Source organism: Phacochoerus africanus, chromosome 4 (genome assembly GCF_016906955.1).
Source record: "Phacochoerus africanus isolate WHEZ1 chromosome 4, ROS_Pafr_v1, whole genome shotgun sequence".
Taxonomy (NCBI): Eukaryota; Metazoa; Chordata; class Mammalia; order Artiodactyla; family Suidae; genus Phacochoerus; species Phacochoerus africanus.
In genome coordinates this window covers 132,185,793-132,200,838 of record NC_062547.1, presented here as the reverse complement: position 1 = coordinate 132,200,838, position 15,046 = coordinate 132,185,793, and the positions used below count along the sequence as shown (strand labels likewise).

Here is a 15,046-nt window from a genome sequence, read left to right as displayed (position 1 = left end):
TATCTCTACATGTGAATTTAGTGTTTTACTATTAACACGTATGGATTTTTCTATTTTTGTGATTTCTTAACCAAGTTATAGTATATCTTTGTCCTTTTCGTCTGTTTTTCTCTTTGTTCCTATACAGATTTTTTTTCTTTTCCTGTCTTGAAAAATAACATCAGATTGTGTTTGATTTGGTAACCTCCACATTTTAAAGTACACTGTACCAGTTTCCTACTGCTGCTGTAACAAAATCTTATGGTCTTATAGCAGCTGAACACATCTCATGGTCTCCAAATCAGAAGTCTGAAACGAACTCACTGGGCTAAAATCAAGGTGTGTTCCTTCCGGAAGTTGTAGGCAAGAATCGGTTTCTTTGCCTTTTCCAGCTTCTAGAGGTAGCCTGGCTGTCTTGCCCTTTCCACCTTCAAAGCTCACAACTGCATCACTTTGACCTTTGCTTCTATCATCACATCTTTCTCGGAGTCTCTTGCCTTCTTGTTTCCCCATATCCTGTGATTACACTGGGATCCCCCAGATACTTGAGGATAATCTCCCAATCTCAATAATCCTTGACACAGTCACATATGCAAAGTCCCTTTCATTATCTAGTCACAGGTTCTGCAGATGGAGAACATGGACATTATTCTCCCTATGACATTCACTTCAAATGTTTCAAGTTAAAAAGTACCTTCGGCCTCCTCTTGAAAAAGGCAAGGACACAAACACTTCTAATCCAAACTCTTCTTCAATCTTGTGTTATTTTTATCTCACATTACACAGGCATACCTCTTGTATTGTGCTTTGCTTTACTGTGCACAGTAGATATTGCATTTTTTTGCAAATTGAAGGTTTGTGACAACTTTGTGCTGACCACATCTATCTGCATCCTTTCTTCCAAGAGCATTTGCTCGCTTCACATTTCTGCGTCACGTTCTGGCAATTCTTGCAAGACCTCAAACTTTTTTTTACCATCATTGCATTTGCTATGGATATGTGTCATCAGTGATCTCTGATGTTACTACTATGATTCATTGAAGGTTCAGATGACGGGTAACATTTCTGAGCAATGAAATTTTTTAATTAAGGTATGCAAATTGCTTTTTAGACATAATGCTAGTGCACATTTAAGACACTGCAGTATAAACATAACTTTCATGTGCACTGAGAAACCAAATAATCTGTGTAACTCTTTTTATTGATTGCAGTGATCTGGAGCCACACGTACAGTATCTCCAGGGTAATCCTGTAATTCCATCTCAATTTTTAAAATCTCAGGTTAGAGAGCTTACTCTAAACCATCAGTACTCATTTGGGTTTGCCTATATATTTCAATTTCTTTTCTCATTGATATCTTTTATTTTTACCTTCTAGAGAGATTGGTATTCTTTAAGTACATCCCTCAGTATCTCCTTCAATGAGGATCTATGAATACGAAACTGCCCCAGACACTGTTTCCTTAATCCTCACGAGTTTGGATTTATTACTAATGGAACGGAGACTCACTGTGGAATTCTAGGTTGACTTTATTGTCATCAGCATATTGAACATATTATTTCATTTTATTCTAGCATTTACAAAAATGGAAGCCTGCAATCACCTTGCTCTTCTTTCATTTGGTTTGGTTTCTGATTTTTTCACTGAGATATAACTGACATATAACATGGTCTGGTTAAGATTTCTTTTAGTCTTTATATTTTCACAGTCCCACATGATGTGTCTAGTTACTGAGTCTGTCTTTATCTTCTTTGGGTTTTCTGGTATGTCTTGCACTTTAAAGATCCAGAAACACACAAACAATCTAACCACTATCTATTTATCCAATTCTTCTCACGTTCTCTCCATTCCTTTCTCCTAGAACTCTTCTAGGTGCATGTTTGTTCTCATTTTGATGTCAGTAACTCTCAAGCACACTTTTGTATTTCCATCTCTTAATCACTCTCTGCAGCCTCCTGGGAGAATCCTGCCCATCTATCATCCAATCCATTAGTGTTCTCTTCAGCTGCATCTACTCTGCTCTTCAACTCGGAAATTGAGATTTTTAAGTACAATTTTTTAATGTTCTGTTTTCCTCAACTTTCAAGTCCTCTTATTTTGCAAAGTATCTTTTTCTCACATTTTGAATTTTTGTGTTTTTAATCATGTGAATATGCTTTTTTAATAGTCTCTCTCAGCCATTTAAAACACTCTTTTTCATGACTCCTGGCTCTTACAATGGAAGATATTGTCACTTTGTGTTTTGGGATTCTACTGTGAATTTACTTAGTTGTACTTTATTTGTGGTTGCCTTGTGCAATGAAACTTGAAAGAGGGCCCCTTCGCAGCAGTTTTGCATATGCTTTCACTAAATGCTTCAATGTTGGATCATATTCATGGTAATTAATACCCAAAGAAGCCATCTCCTCCTAACATGGGTTCATGGTGGAGAAAGAAAGAATGTTTCCTGTGGACAACTGTGCTTGTTTGCAAAGCATTTATCAGATCAAACTTTTATTAAGGATGTAGGTATCCAAGGGCTCTGGCTATATGTACTCATTTCAGTTGCACTTTCCCTCTTCACAAAGCCACAAAGTTTTTTACTTTATGTTTTATACCCAAGAACTCAGATTTTTAAGTCCAACGAACTCCTGCCAGGGCACCTGTCCCATTACCTCAGAAGCTTACTATAAATAAATATTTTTTTGCTAGAGCCCTCTTGTTTTTGGCTCATCTATGCTTGTAAGGAGATTTGCATCACATTTTTTCTACAATTCCTAGATGTTGATGATGGGAACACTTTCTGATTATCTAGTCAGCCAGATTATCACATAACTAAAGGAAGAGAAACAATCTGTGACCTACCATGTAGTAATTAAATATACTGAAACACATTTTGTTCTTAATATTAGATCTTAACACACATAGAAACAAGCCATGGAAGCCTCATTACTACAAATTGTTTTTAATATTAGATTTTAATACACATAAAAACATGCCACATAGGCTGTATTATCACATTTTATATGATGCAACTACTTTTACCAAACTCCAAAAGACTGAACAACTGCCTCACTAAGATGTTCACACTGACCTTAATTAAGTACTTTTTTCAAAGATATCTTTCTATCTTTGGTATTATAATAGTTACAAATTATTGTAAAAATTAGTGATTGGTACTGCCATTTTGCTTCCATAAAGTAAGAGATGAGGAAAAATGTGGGGCTAGCCATAGTATGAATGAAAAAGGGAATGAAGTAATTTGATATCAATAATTAATTATTATAATTTTTTACTATTCCTTCAGGTAAATTTCTGACAAAGATGATTTCTAAAAAGAGATACAGGATCATCTCTTGATTACTAGAGGAACAAGGAGAATGGTAAATCAAGATAAAGAAAATAAAAATAACCTTAAATAATATGTTTTTAACACAAGGGATGAAATGGATTTATTACAAACTCACTTCATTTAAACCACATCCACTTTGTAAAAATGTACTGCCATTCTGCAGTTATAAATAACCAAACAAGTATGATGGTTTATCACATGAACTGCTTCATAAACAATTACTTGAAGATTTACTATTCCTGTGGGTCTTTTAGCTTAGAATACTTTGTGAATATTTCACTAGGACTTAAGGAAGACAGAGAGACTTAGTGCCTTATCCCTTTCTTTCCTCATTTAACTCCACCTGTAAATATTTGGATTTGGTTTGTTCTAATGGCCATGCTTTATCCTGCCTCTGTTTTTATAATGCACGTCAGAGATATCTTTGCTCTGGGGAGGGCTTTCTGCAAAGATCACTCATCTGACAGCAAGGAAGGGGGTCACCTCCCCAAATGCAATATACACAAAGGAGGGTTACATTATCCTGGCTACAGATTACTCTCTGTTTCTAAACAATACGAACAGTACATTTTTCACTAATTTGTACAGATTTAAATGTTTTTCTCAAATATGCTATTATTTTTTATTCTGGAAAATCTATAAACTAATTAATCCATCTTGGATAATCGAAAATTGGCTGTTATCACTTGATACTTTAATCTTCACTCTATAAAAGAATATTTTCTTTTATATACAGAAGATAGAATATCGCTTGCATATGCGTTAAAAAATCTACTATTCCAACTGAATGAATGTTAATGGCAAAGAAAACAATAAATGAATCAAATGTTCAGACTGTCCATCAGCATTGAGGGGGTCATAAAATTTACGTCTTTTTTAGTTAAAAAAAGATCTTTTTGAAAATATATTCCAAAACTATAAAGACAACTCTAGAAAAACAAGGGAAGATGTACTCAAACTTTTATCCCCCAAAAGGTAACCACTCGAGCTACCCTACCCTTAACTTCTAATTTAAACTAATAGATGGCATTGCTTTCAATATTCAAGGTAACAAAACTGAAAACCTTAAGAATTTGGGTGAAATAAGACTGCTCTTAATTAAAACATCTGTTCCCAGGATTAGAATCAAAGGGTTTTTTTTGTTGTTGTTGTTGTTATTGTTTTTTTTTTAAATCTGAGTGATCTTTTGACCGCCTCTCAAGTAAACCCTAACTACTTTCAACACCAGCATCTTTCCACTGGGTAATCACCTTTAAATGGCTCTTAGTTCCTGATTACTGGCTTCTAATCAAATAATTTGGACACATAACACCCCTCACCAACTCAAACCCACTTTTTTAGAGGATTTAAGGTAGAAATTAGAGTATGAGAATGTGAGTGCTCCTGGATCATACCAACCCAGGGGAAGAGATAACTAGAGCTGTCTAAGACACTGTCCTTCTTGATGCTTGGTTCTTCAATTCTTCCTCTGATTCTGAGGACTACATAGAATCTTTTCCACTTATCAAAAAAAAAAAAAAACTAGAAGGATATGTCTTCTTGTGCTCAACTTGGGCAAAGTTAGTTTCTGTGGCTAAAACCAACACCAAAGGATATAGGAAAATAGATCCCCTGGTGGTGTAACATTTTCAAAGTATGAATATAATTACTGATAAAGAGGAGTGGAAAAGGCCTGCTGATATTTTTGCAGCAAGTAAAAGATCAGATATATGTAGTCTTTCTCTGCATTAAATGACACAGGAATCAAATTCATCACGAGGATGCCATGCCTAGTTGTATAGGTTGCACACTGCTTAACTCTAAGTGTACATTTACATACACAACAGTGTAAATAGCTCCCCCTAAGGTTGTGCAGTATACAACCTATACAATAGGATTCGCTATGTGCTTCTCACATGCCGAGGGCTGGATACGAAGAGAAATATTAAGATAAATAAAAAAGGCTTCTACTCTGAAGGCAAAGAAGAGAATGATATACAATCACCTCTGTGATGTCTAAGGGGCCCAGGAATTCAGTGAGGAAGAAGAGCCTTGGGAATTGTATTAAATAACGGATAGTTCTATTTTTCAAGTGCCTTTGCCAGCAAACAAATGGAGAGAGAAACACCCAAAACAGATGATATTGAATAATATGGTAATGCAGAAAATTAAACAACCACATAAAATCAAATCTTCACCTTAGGGCCAAGAATCACTGAGTGTAAAGTATATTCAGATGTAGAGAGAAAAGGATTTCATGTGCTTTTTCTAAACCTATAATATATCATATCATAATGCACGAGGCTACAAGATGACTTTGATTTACATTATGTGAAACAAGGGACTTCATCTTTAACTAAACAACAGGATAAAACTATGAGAAATGCGCTGCTTATTGTCAAGGGCACTTAGTGTCCATCACACAGCCAATTTCTTCTCACTTAGCAAACAAATGAAGAAGGCGCATGATTTCAAAAAAATACAAGGTCTTTTATCCAAAAGCACTGAAAATACCTTTCAGCACAACCGAGGAATAAACTGTCCACAACCTGTCCTAATCTTCAGTTCTTCAAGTATAAACTTCCTTCCATAGAACCAAAATCATGTAATAATAATTTCACAATACCCAAAGACCCTGAGGGGTAACGGGGATGGAGATTTGTGTGCTGCCTACATCTCTCATTTTTGGCTCTTGCTGGTTCAGTGCGCCCTGAAGTCTGCATCATCGAGTTTCATTATGTGACTTTATGGAAATGATACTGTTAGACTTTGGCAACTGGGAAGGCCAATAAATTCTGCATAAGTTCTGCTTTATATTGAAAAAAAATGAAATGGAGCCTTTAATTTCCAAGAATGAAGATGCATCTGAGAATAAGTCTCATTGTAGAGTTTTATAGTGCCCTGGGATATACCTATAAATGATTCATTCAGAAATAATTCTATGATTTGAATTAAATTAATATATTGCTGCCATTTTTATATTTTATTAAATTTTCTATCTTACTTGCCAATGGCATTATTTTGAAACCAACTTTCAAAAGTATTGTACATCAGCCAAAAGTATTTCAGTATACACTGACAGGCAAAACTATCACTAATAAAACTAAATGACAAATTAAAGAGTGTTTTTAAGATATATAGACTTGCACTTTCTCTATAATTTCCCAGAGAGATGTAAAAATTACACTAAGAAATCATGAAGTTGACACTTGGGATAACGTGTTTTGTGTTTTTGTTACCATGAGCCCACAGCACTAGGTCAGCTTTAAACTATTTACTTCACTGTATCACACAGAACAATTTAGCAAATATATTACTGCAGAAAGATTTGGATTTATGCAAACATTATTCATTTTAGTTGAAAGAAAAATTAATAACTAAGCTAAAATTTCTTCTTCCTGCTGTGCTCATATAACATAACAACATTTAATAATAACCAAAGACAAGCATTCACCAGAAACTGGGCTGGTCATGAGTTCTGTTTGTCAAATATGGATAAGATCATGGAATCCACGGAGATTAAAATTTTTATTTTTTATAACTTCCTTACAAAGCTAAAGGTCCAATAATCTCTATATTTACTCTAACTAAAAAGGGATTTTTATTCAAGTATGCAAATCATTCATTTAGACTTTCCTGACCAAATGATGGTAGGTCACTTTGAGAAAAACATTCCCTTTAGTGGGTTAATGTTCATGACTAGGGCATTATAAGCAGGGATATGGGGAAAAGCGATCCTCCATATAAATCTTAGCCCCACAAGTGAGTAAAGACAGTATCCATCAATATTTTATATGAGCATATCCTTTGGGACAAGTTCTTTTTTTTACTATTTCCAATCACAGATTTTTATTCCTATTGCTTTCCAAAAAGCCAAAAGCAATTATTAAGCTCTATTCTAGGTCCTATTTAACAGGGGGTAAAAAATTGAAGTCAAACATGTAGTTCAATTGCATTATGAGCATTTGACAAGAAGGAAGCTTATATTTCTACCCATGACAAACACAAGGGCAAACACCCTGTCATTATCCCAAATATACTAAATTTACATTTTTTTCTAAACCTGAAAATTAAGAAAGTTACACCAATATAGAGTAGTCACATAAATTAGGATACAACCATGCAAGAAAATATAAAGTCTGCTCCTCCCTCCCAATGATACAGACCAAATATAAGTGTGCTAATTCCTATTGCTGCTGTAACAAATTACTACAAAGGTAGTGGCTTAAAACAACAGACATGTATTACCTTAAAGCTCTAGAAGTCAAAAGCCAAATATAGGTCTTACTGGGCTAAAAGCAAGGTGTCATCAAGGCTCATTCCTTCTAGAGGATCTAAGGTAAAATCTGTGTGCTTGCCTTTTCCTGGGATTAAACTGGGCCTATGCAGACAATCCAGGATAATCTCCTCACCTCGACAGCCTTAACCACAATGGCAAAGTCCCTTTTATGATATAAGAGAACATATTCACAGGTTCTAGGGATTGGAAATGGACATCTTTGGGACAGATTATTCTCCCTTCCATAATGAATGACACGAAAAGATTTGCAAGACATAATATAAAGCTAAAAGAAAACAACAACAAATAGAGAAAACTGTCTAACATGAAACAAGATTCTTTAGACACATATCCACTCAACATTGGTTACCTTTGGAAAACATTCCTCACGGATGTTCGTGCCTTACTTGGAGGGTGTGGGAGAAAGAGAATTACGCTACAATATCTCCTAAAGAACTATTTAAGAACAACGGGAGGTCTGGAAAAGATTTTTAAGGGAAAATATATTATAAAATAATATAAAAAGAGGATTTCAACTTCGGTTTGTTACACGGAGGGGTGAACGTGCAGTTGTTGACTGTAATATTTTTTTTTAATATATGAAATACATCGCACCATTTTTTTAAGTGAATACTTGTATCAAATTGCTAGGGCAGGCTAGCAACAAGGAAGGTAATGAAGAGCAGTTAGGAGCATTACTTTCAAAGTTTTAAAAAAATACATATAGATGCAGGAGATTCTTTTTCAGAGTTCTGAAAAGAAAAAAATGGCATTGGAAGTAAGAAATTAATGTTGCAATAGTGGTAGGTCAAGACAAAACGTGCATGTAGAATATGGTACACATATTATGAAAATATGTATTTAGCTATACAAACACACAGGAAATAAAACTGGAGAAATATACTTAAATAAGTTAACTCTAATTAGTCCTAGGTAGTCAAATTATAGGCTAATGTTTATTCCTGTATTTCTCAAATTTCTATAATAAAAGTGCTGCATTTTTAATAAAAGAAAAATATGAATCTGGAATCAAATTATGATTATCATCCCCTTCAGTCTTAGAAGCAGTAAAAAACTACCACTGTGAGGATAAGGAAAAGAGACTTTGTCAGCTGAGACAAAAATAAATAAAAACCCACGGAGGTGAATGCATTCTGGGAATCTAATTGCTCTCTATCAGAGTGGCGGTCAGTATAGGTTAGAAGTTCGAAGTAAACATACATAATAGCCTATGTGATCACAAGTAACACTACAGATTGGATTTGGCACTACAAACTCTATTTTCAGAAATAATGTAGTACTATGGTAAAATATATTTAAGAAGCTTGTCATGCAAAATTTTTATAAAATATGACATGTTATTCAAGTTAAAAATCGAAAATAAGGTCTACATGTTCCTTGGAAATCCTAATCATATTCATTAACAGCAACTTGCTACCTTTATTATTTTTACAAAAGCAATTCATAAAAAAATTTTTGGTGAATTAAGTAAACTTTAAGATTTGGCAACATTCAAATAAAGCATGTTTAAAGTCATAAACAAGATAAACTTGAGGATAAGCTGATTTCTTAGAGGAACCCCCCCCCAAATAAAGTGGTTTTAAATACCTACATATTTAATCACATGATTTTCCAAATTTATCCTATCACTCTAAAATATCATTAAGGAGTTCCCGCTGTGGCGCAGTGGTTAACGAATCTGACTAGGAACCATGAGGTTTTGGGTTCGGTCCCTGCCCTTGCTCAGTGGGTTAACGATCCGGCGTTGCCGTGAGCTGTGGTGTAGGTTGCAGACGCGGCTCGGATCCCGAATTGCTGTGGCTCTGGCATAGGCTGGCAGCTACAGCTCCGATTAGACCCCTAGCCTGGGAAACTCCATGTGCCGCGGGAGCAGCCCAAGAAAAGGCAAAAAGACAAAAAATAAATAAATAAATAAATAAAAAATAAAATATCATTAAGAGAAACTCTACTACAGAAAAGATGTATTTTTTAACAATGTATTCTAAATTAAAAAACTGTGAAATCTTAGCAGAGAACTAAAAAAAATCTAAGATACAGGAATTAAATTTTAACTACTTAAGTAACTTGAAATTGACCTAGACCTGTATTTTGCTTAGAATCTTTTAGAACAGACTAATGTCATTATATATTTAAAAGCTATTAATTTATTTTTGCCTTCTAAAATCAGTCATTTAGTCGAGAATTAACTTAGATATGAAAATGAGGGGGCCATATTTTTGTACATCTAAAGTTAACTACAGTTTGTAACGGAATAATTTTTAGTGCTCTGTACATAAAGAAAGCTCAAAAATTCACAGGAAAGAGATTGTTATACAGCACAGAAAATGCGTTGAAAACTATGCAGGAGCAAATGCTACTGTTATTCTTTATATGTGAAATTATTTCCTGTCGCTCTTTTGTCATAAATACACTATATAAACTCTTGATCGAGAAACTGATACTATGGAGGATTCTTCCAACGAATCAAAGTATCAAATTACCACATTCTTAAAAAATATATATTGGGAGTTACCTTTCACTGGAATGGGCTGTGAACTCTAAGAAATTCAACATCTTGTTTGTTCTGTACCCCATAACAGAGCATGAGACAAAGAAATTTGATGCAGAAATACAAACTGGAATCAGAGAGTCTTCGTGGGTATTTCAGAAGGACAAAAATATATTTGCCTTGTATCTCCCTCCTTTGTACATTCTGTTCACTATTCTTTAATATTAGGATCAAAAAGACAATACAATAGGAATTTTAACTGAGCATTTATTATGGGTCAATCACTCTGTTAGGTATACTTGAAAGAAGAAAAAGGAACTGATACTTGTTTTACAATTCTTTGATGTCAGGAATTTTACACATTTATTTTCTCATTTAAATTGAACCTCACTTTGTTCATAAAATTTTACTAGTAATATTTAATATATTAAACTGACCCTATAAAATGTTCTCTATCACTAGAGAATACCTTTACCAATAGAAAATGATTCTTAAATGTGTCTAAGATAATGTGGAATGCCGTAATAATTTTATAAATAAGGAAAGTGAACTGCAAACGGGGGCTGACAAAACTATTGATTGAAAACATACATTAAACAATAATACAACAAAAGATATTCAGCCACAAAAAAGAATGAAATAATGTCATTTGCAGCAACATAGATAGACCTAGAAAATATCATGCTTAGTGAAGTAAATCAAAGACAAATACTGTATGAGGTCACTAATAAAATCTAATCAAAAAAAAAAAAAGACTCAAAAAAACTTACTCACAAAACAGAAAATGACTGAAGACCTCAAAACCAAGCTTTTGGTTACCAAAGGGGAAACACTGTGGGGAGGGATGAACTGGGAGGCTGGGATGAACATATATCCAGTGCTATATATACAAGAGATAAAACAACAAGGTCCTACAGTACAGCACAGGGAAATCTACTCAATACTTTGTGAAAACGACATGGAGAAAGAATCTGAAAAGAAATGGATATATGTATACGTATAACTGATTCACTTTGCGGTACACCTGAAACTAACACAACATGGTAAGTCAACTATATTTCAATACAATTTTTTAAAAAGAAAACTATATATAGTTCAGATAGTATATCTTCCATGTTAATAAAATTTTGCACAGGATCTTACATAATTATTTAAGTTTGGAAAAATTATTGAATGTTCACTATATGCGCTATAAGAGCATACTATCTCATAATAATGAGACACAGAGAGGTCAGTAAGTCAAGATTATCATGCAGTGTTTGGATAAACACAGGTCCTATCTATTTGGTCATCTTATTGAGTTTTAAATTTTCTATTTATTATACATGTATATGTATTATATACATATATATACATGTGTACATTCCAGATAAAAATTCTTTCTGAGATATATGTATTGCAACTATTTTTTCCAATTCTGAGGCTTATCGTTTCATTTACATGTCAATGACGTTTGGACAGGAAGTGGTTTTATTTTTGAAGAAGCCTGGACAATTATTTTTAATAATTTTTGCTTAATGCTTTTTGAAATTCTAAGAAATCATTGTCCTCCCCATGGTCATAAAGACTTTGTTTTTATTAAAAGCTTTGGAGTTGTAGCTTTCATGTAGCTCTGATGACTCATTATGAACTAACATCACACAAGGGTTAAGCAGGGTTAGATTCATTTTTCACATGGGTATCCAGATGTTCTACAACCATGTGATGAAAAGACAAATTTCTCATCACTAATTTACACTGCTTTTACTGAACATCATTTAACCAGACATGTGTGAGTATATTTCCGAACCTTTTATTATCTTTATGATAAATTTTGAAATCAGAAAAGGTAAGTCCACCCAATTTGTTCTTCTTTCATAAAACTCTTTCGACTCTAACAGGTCCTTTCCTTTCTGAAACAAATATTGATTTAGACTATAATTTCTATTAAAAAAAAAAAGGCTGCAGAGATTTTCATTGGGATTACAGTGACTCTAAAATCAATTTGTGGGAAATGGACATCTTGAGAGTATTTTGTCTACCAATGAATAAACCTTTATTTAGCTCTTTAATTGTTCTCAGCAGGACTGTGTAGACATCATTTTAGAAGTTTTGCACATATTTTGTTAAACTATTCGTAGGATTTTACTGTAAAATTTTCCCAATTGTTCATTTCCATCATATATAAATATAATTTTTCTTCTAAGTTGACTTTAAAGTCTACAGGCCTAAAAAATTGAGTTATAAATTCCAGCAATTCTTCTTCTAGATGTCTCAAATTTTTCTTTGTTCCAAGTCATGTCACCTGTAAAATGAGACACTTTTTTTTCTTCCTTCCTTATACCTTAAATGTCTCCTTTTTCCTCCCACCGCAGCGAAATATACTAGTTATGATCTTCAGTACAATACTGACTAGAAGTGCTAAGTGTAGACATCCTTGCCTTGCTTCCAGTCTTAAAAAAGATTTTCAATATTAATTGTGAGATTAGCCATAGATTTGTGTATGTGTGTATGTATGTGCAAATATACTTTCATAAGTTAAGAAAGCACCCTTAAGAACTCATTATGGATTTTTGTTGATAGCGGTTATTCCCCAGTATATTAGAGCTATCATTTCATTGTCTTTTGGACTTTATTTTTTCTGACAGGAAGTCCGTTATCTATCTTAACATTGTTTCCTCCATGTAACGTATCCTTTTTCTCTGGCCAATTCAACTGTTTTTTCCTCTATCTGTGGTTTTCACCAATTTTCCTACAATATGCCTACAACTCTAAGTTGCTGTTTTTCATGAAATTTAGCAAAGTTTTTTTTTTTACCATTCAATCTTCAAGTAATTTTCTTGTCCATTTTCATTCTCTTTCAAGATTCCAATGACAGCTACATTAATTGGTAAATCCAACATCTAAGCTATCTCAGAGTCAGTTTCTATTGACTACTTTTCTTTGATTATGTGTCACATTTTCACTTATCTTTGCTTGGTTAATTTTCACTATGTTCCAGACACCCCAGATGATATATTATAGAGATTCCATATTTTGTTATCTTCTGAAAAGCCCTCTCTCTTGTTTTAGGAAACAGTTCAATTGCTTGCAAGTCACTCTGAATGGAGGTAGGTTAGAATTTATTCTTTGGTAAGGAGGATCTATCAGAAGCTCAAGATGATTCCAAGCCTCCGTTAACTGGTGGGACTCAACCTCCAATCTAGCTCTTCTCAAGACCTTACAGGGGCTTGGTTTCAGGCGTAAGGTTAGGACAGGTCAAGACAGGGCATTTCTCTGGATCATGCCTAATGGGAAGGCATAGCCTCTTTGTTTCCCAACTAACGGTGAGGAGTAATGACAAGGTATTAACAAAGGTTGCTCCACTCTTATGGCCGCATATGCTGAATTTTTCATATTTTTTTAATATCCAAACTTTATAGCGACAGCACTCTGCTAAGTTTGAGGTAGTTTATCATTGTATCTATTTAGACTAGCCTTGCAAAGTCCTCACAGATGATCTGCCAAGGCTTCTTGGCATCTCTCCCTGCACCTTCACCTTTGGTGCCCTCAGCAGGACCACTGTATTCTACCTAGATCTTGGCTTGATGGACCAGTCAAAAAAATGTCCCCAGGCAACAAGTAGGGTTGGATGGGGGGATCACTTGATAAATTTTCTTTCTTTCAGAGATTGCACTGCTCATTCTCCAATGACTGAAAGCAATTGCCTCATAAATATATTCCACGTTTATGGCTGTTTACTGCAGAGGTACAGTATAGAGTACACCTACATGCCCAGAAATGGAAGTCCAGTTGTGCTCTTGCATACGGATTTTTTTTCTTTTTCATCTATTATTTGTAAGGAGAATAGTTTTTATTACAGTTCAGCAACAAGAAGTTATCGGGAATTCAACAACTCATTACAGAAAGTTATGTTTAAATTTCACTGTGTAGTCTGTGACGTGAAATGCCAACATTATTTGTATGACTCAGTCACTGCGCTGTACAGCAGAAACTGGCATAACATTGTAAACGGACTATTCTTTAATTGAAAAAAACAAAAAATACATGGAATCCAAAAAAATCAAATTGCTAGGTAACAATTAACTACATTAATTTTTCCTAGCTCTCAGAAAGATAAACGTATAACTACGGATACAGAATGCACACAGAGTAAACTGTTACTCATTATCTCACTTTTTGATATTTATACTCAATGTTGCATTACAAACATTTGTGATCAGCACAGGCATTCATGTGCAGCTCAAAATTAATTAGCTAGAGATGTGATTGAAACTTTTTTCTCAGATGGAACCAGAAAGTCTGTCAACTGCTTAACTTCACATACTGGGTACTTCCTATGGTGAAGACTGAAAAACATGCAGTGAGGTGCATAATTTCCAAATTCCACCAAAACTGACCAGTGCTTTCACTTATCATCAATGATGACAGCTTCACAATAAAAATTGAGGGTAATTTTTTTTTAATTAACTAACCAAATATATTCAGTCAATGTGCCAGCCAATATGGGGCAGTTCACAAAGCGGTTTTTTACGAATTGAGGAAAATGACTAACGTCACTGTGCCAGAAGGTTGCTGGAACACAAAATCTGGAATAAAAAGCATTCAATGAAGGGATTAATAGGATTAACTGCACGACCCTCAAATTAAACATGTCATTTAACTGGCCTTGGAAAACGTACCTTGTTATGAGGATAGCTGCATCCACGGAAGCCATGTCCTCACCCCAGCTGGTTGACATCTCTAAATGTATATCATTCTTTTTGCCAAACTCCTCATGTTGCCACTTACAAAAACTCTCTAACATTTTCTCTCCATGATGCCCAATATATAGATCTGCCTGCAAAAGAAGGTGTTTCACTTCAAGGCAAATTATTCTCAGATACACAGAAAACTGAAAACGAAGGGGACTTCTTGAATTACTAAAGCAGACTGCTGACCACAGGATTAATGAGAATCTGGAAGATATGCAGGATTAATTTTGCCTGAG

At 34.3% G+C, this 15,046-nt stretch overlaps 1 protein-coding gene across 1 annotated transcript in view; it reads right to left on the bottom strand.

Annotated features, from left to right (window-relative positions):
* Positions 1-15,046, bottom strand: part of ADAMTS19 (ADAM metallopeptidase with thrombospondin type 1 motif 19) — a 264,349-nt gene that overhangs the window by 181,805 nt on the left and 67,498 nt on the right. The window contains exon 6 of the mRNA XM_047778552.1: positions 14,739-14,896. Within this exon, the coding sequence (XP_047634508.1) occupies positions 14,739-14,896 (158 nt within the window). The remainder of the gene's footprint in view (positions 1-14,738; positions 14,897-15,046) is intronic.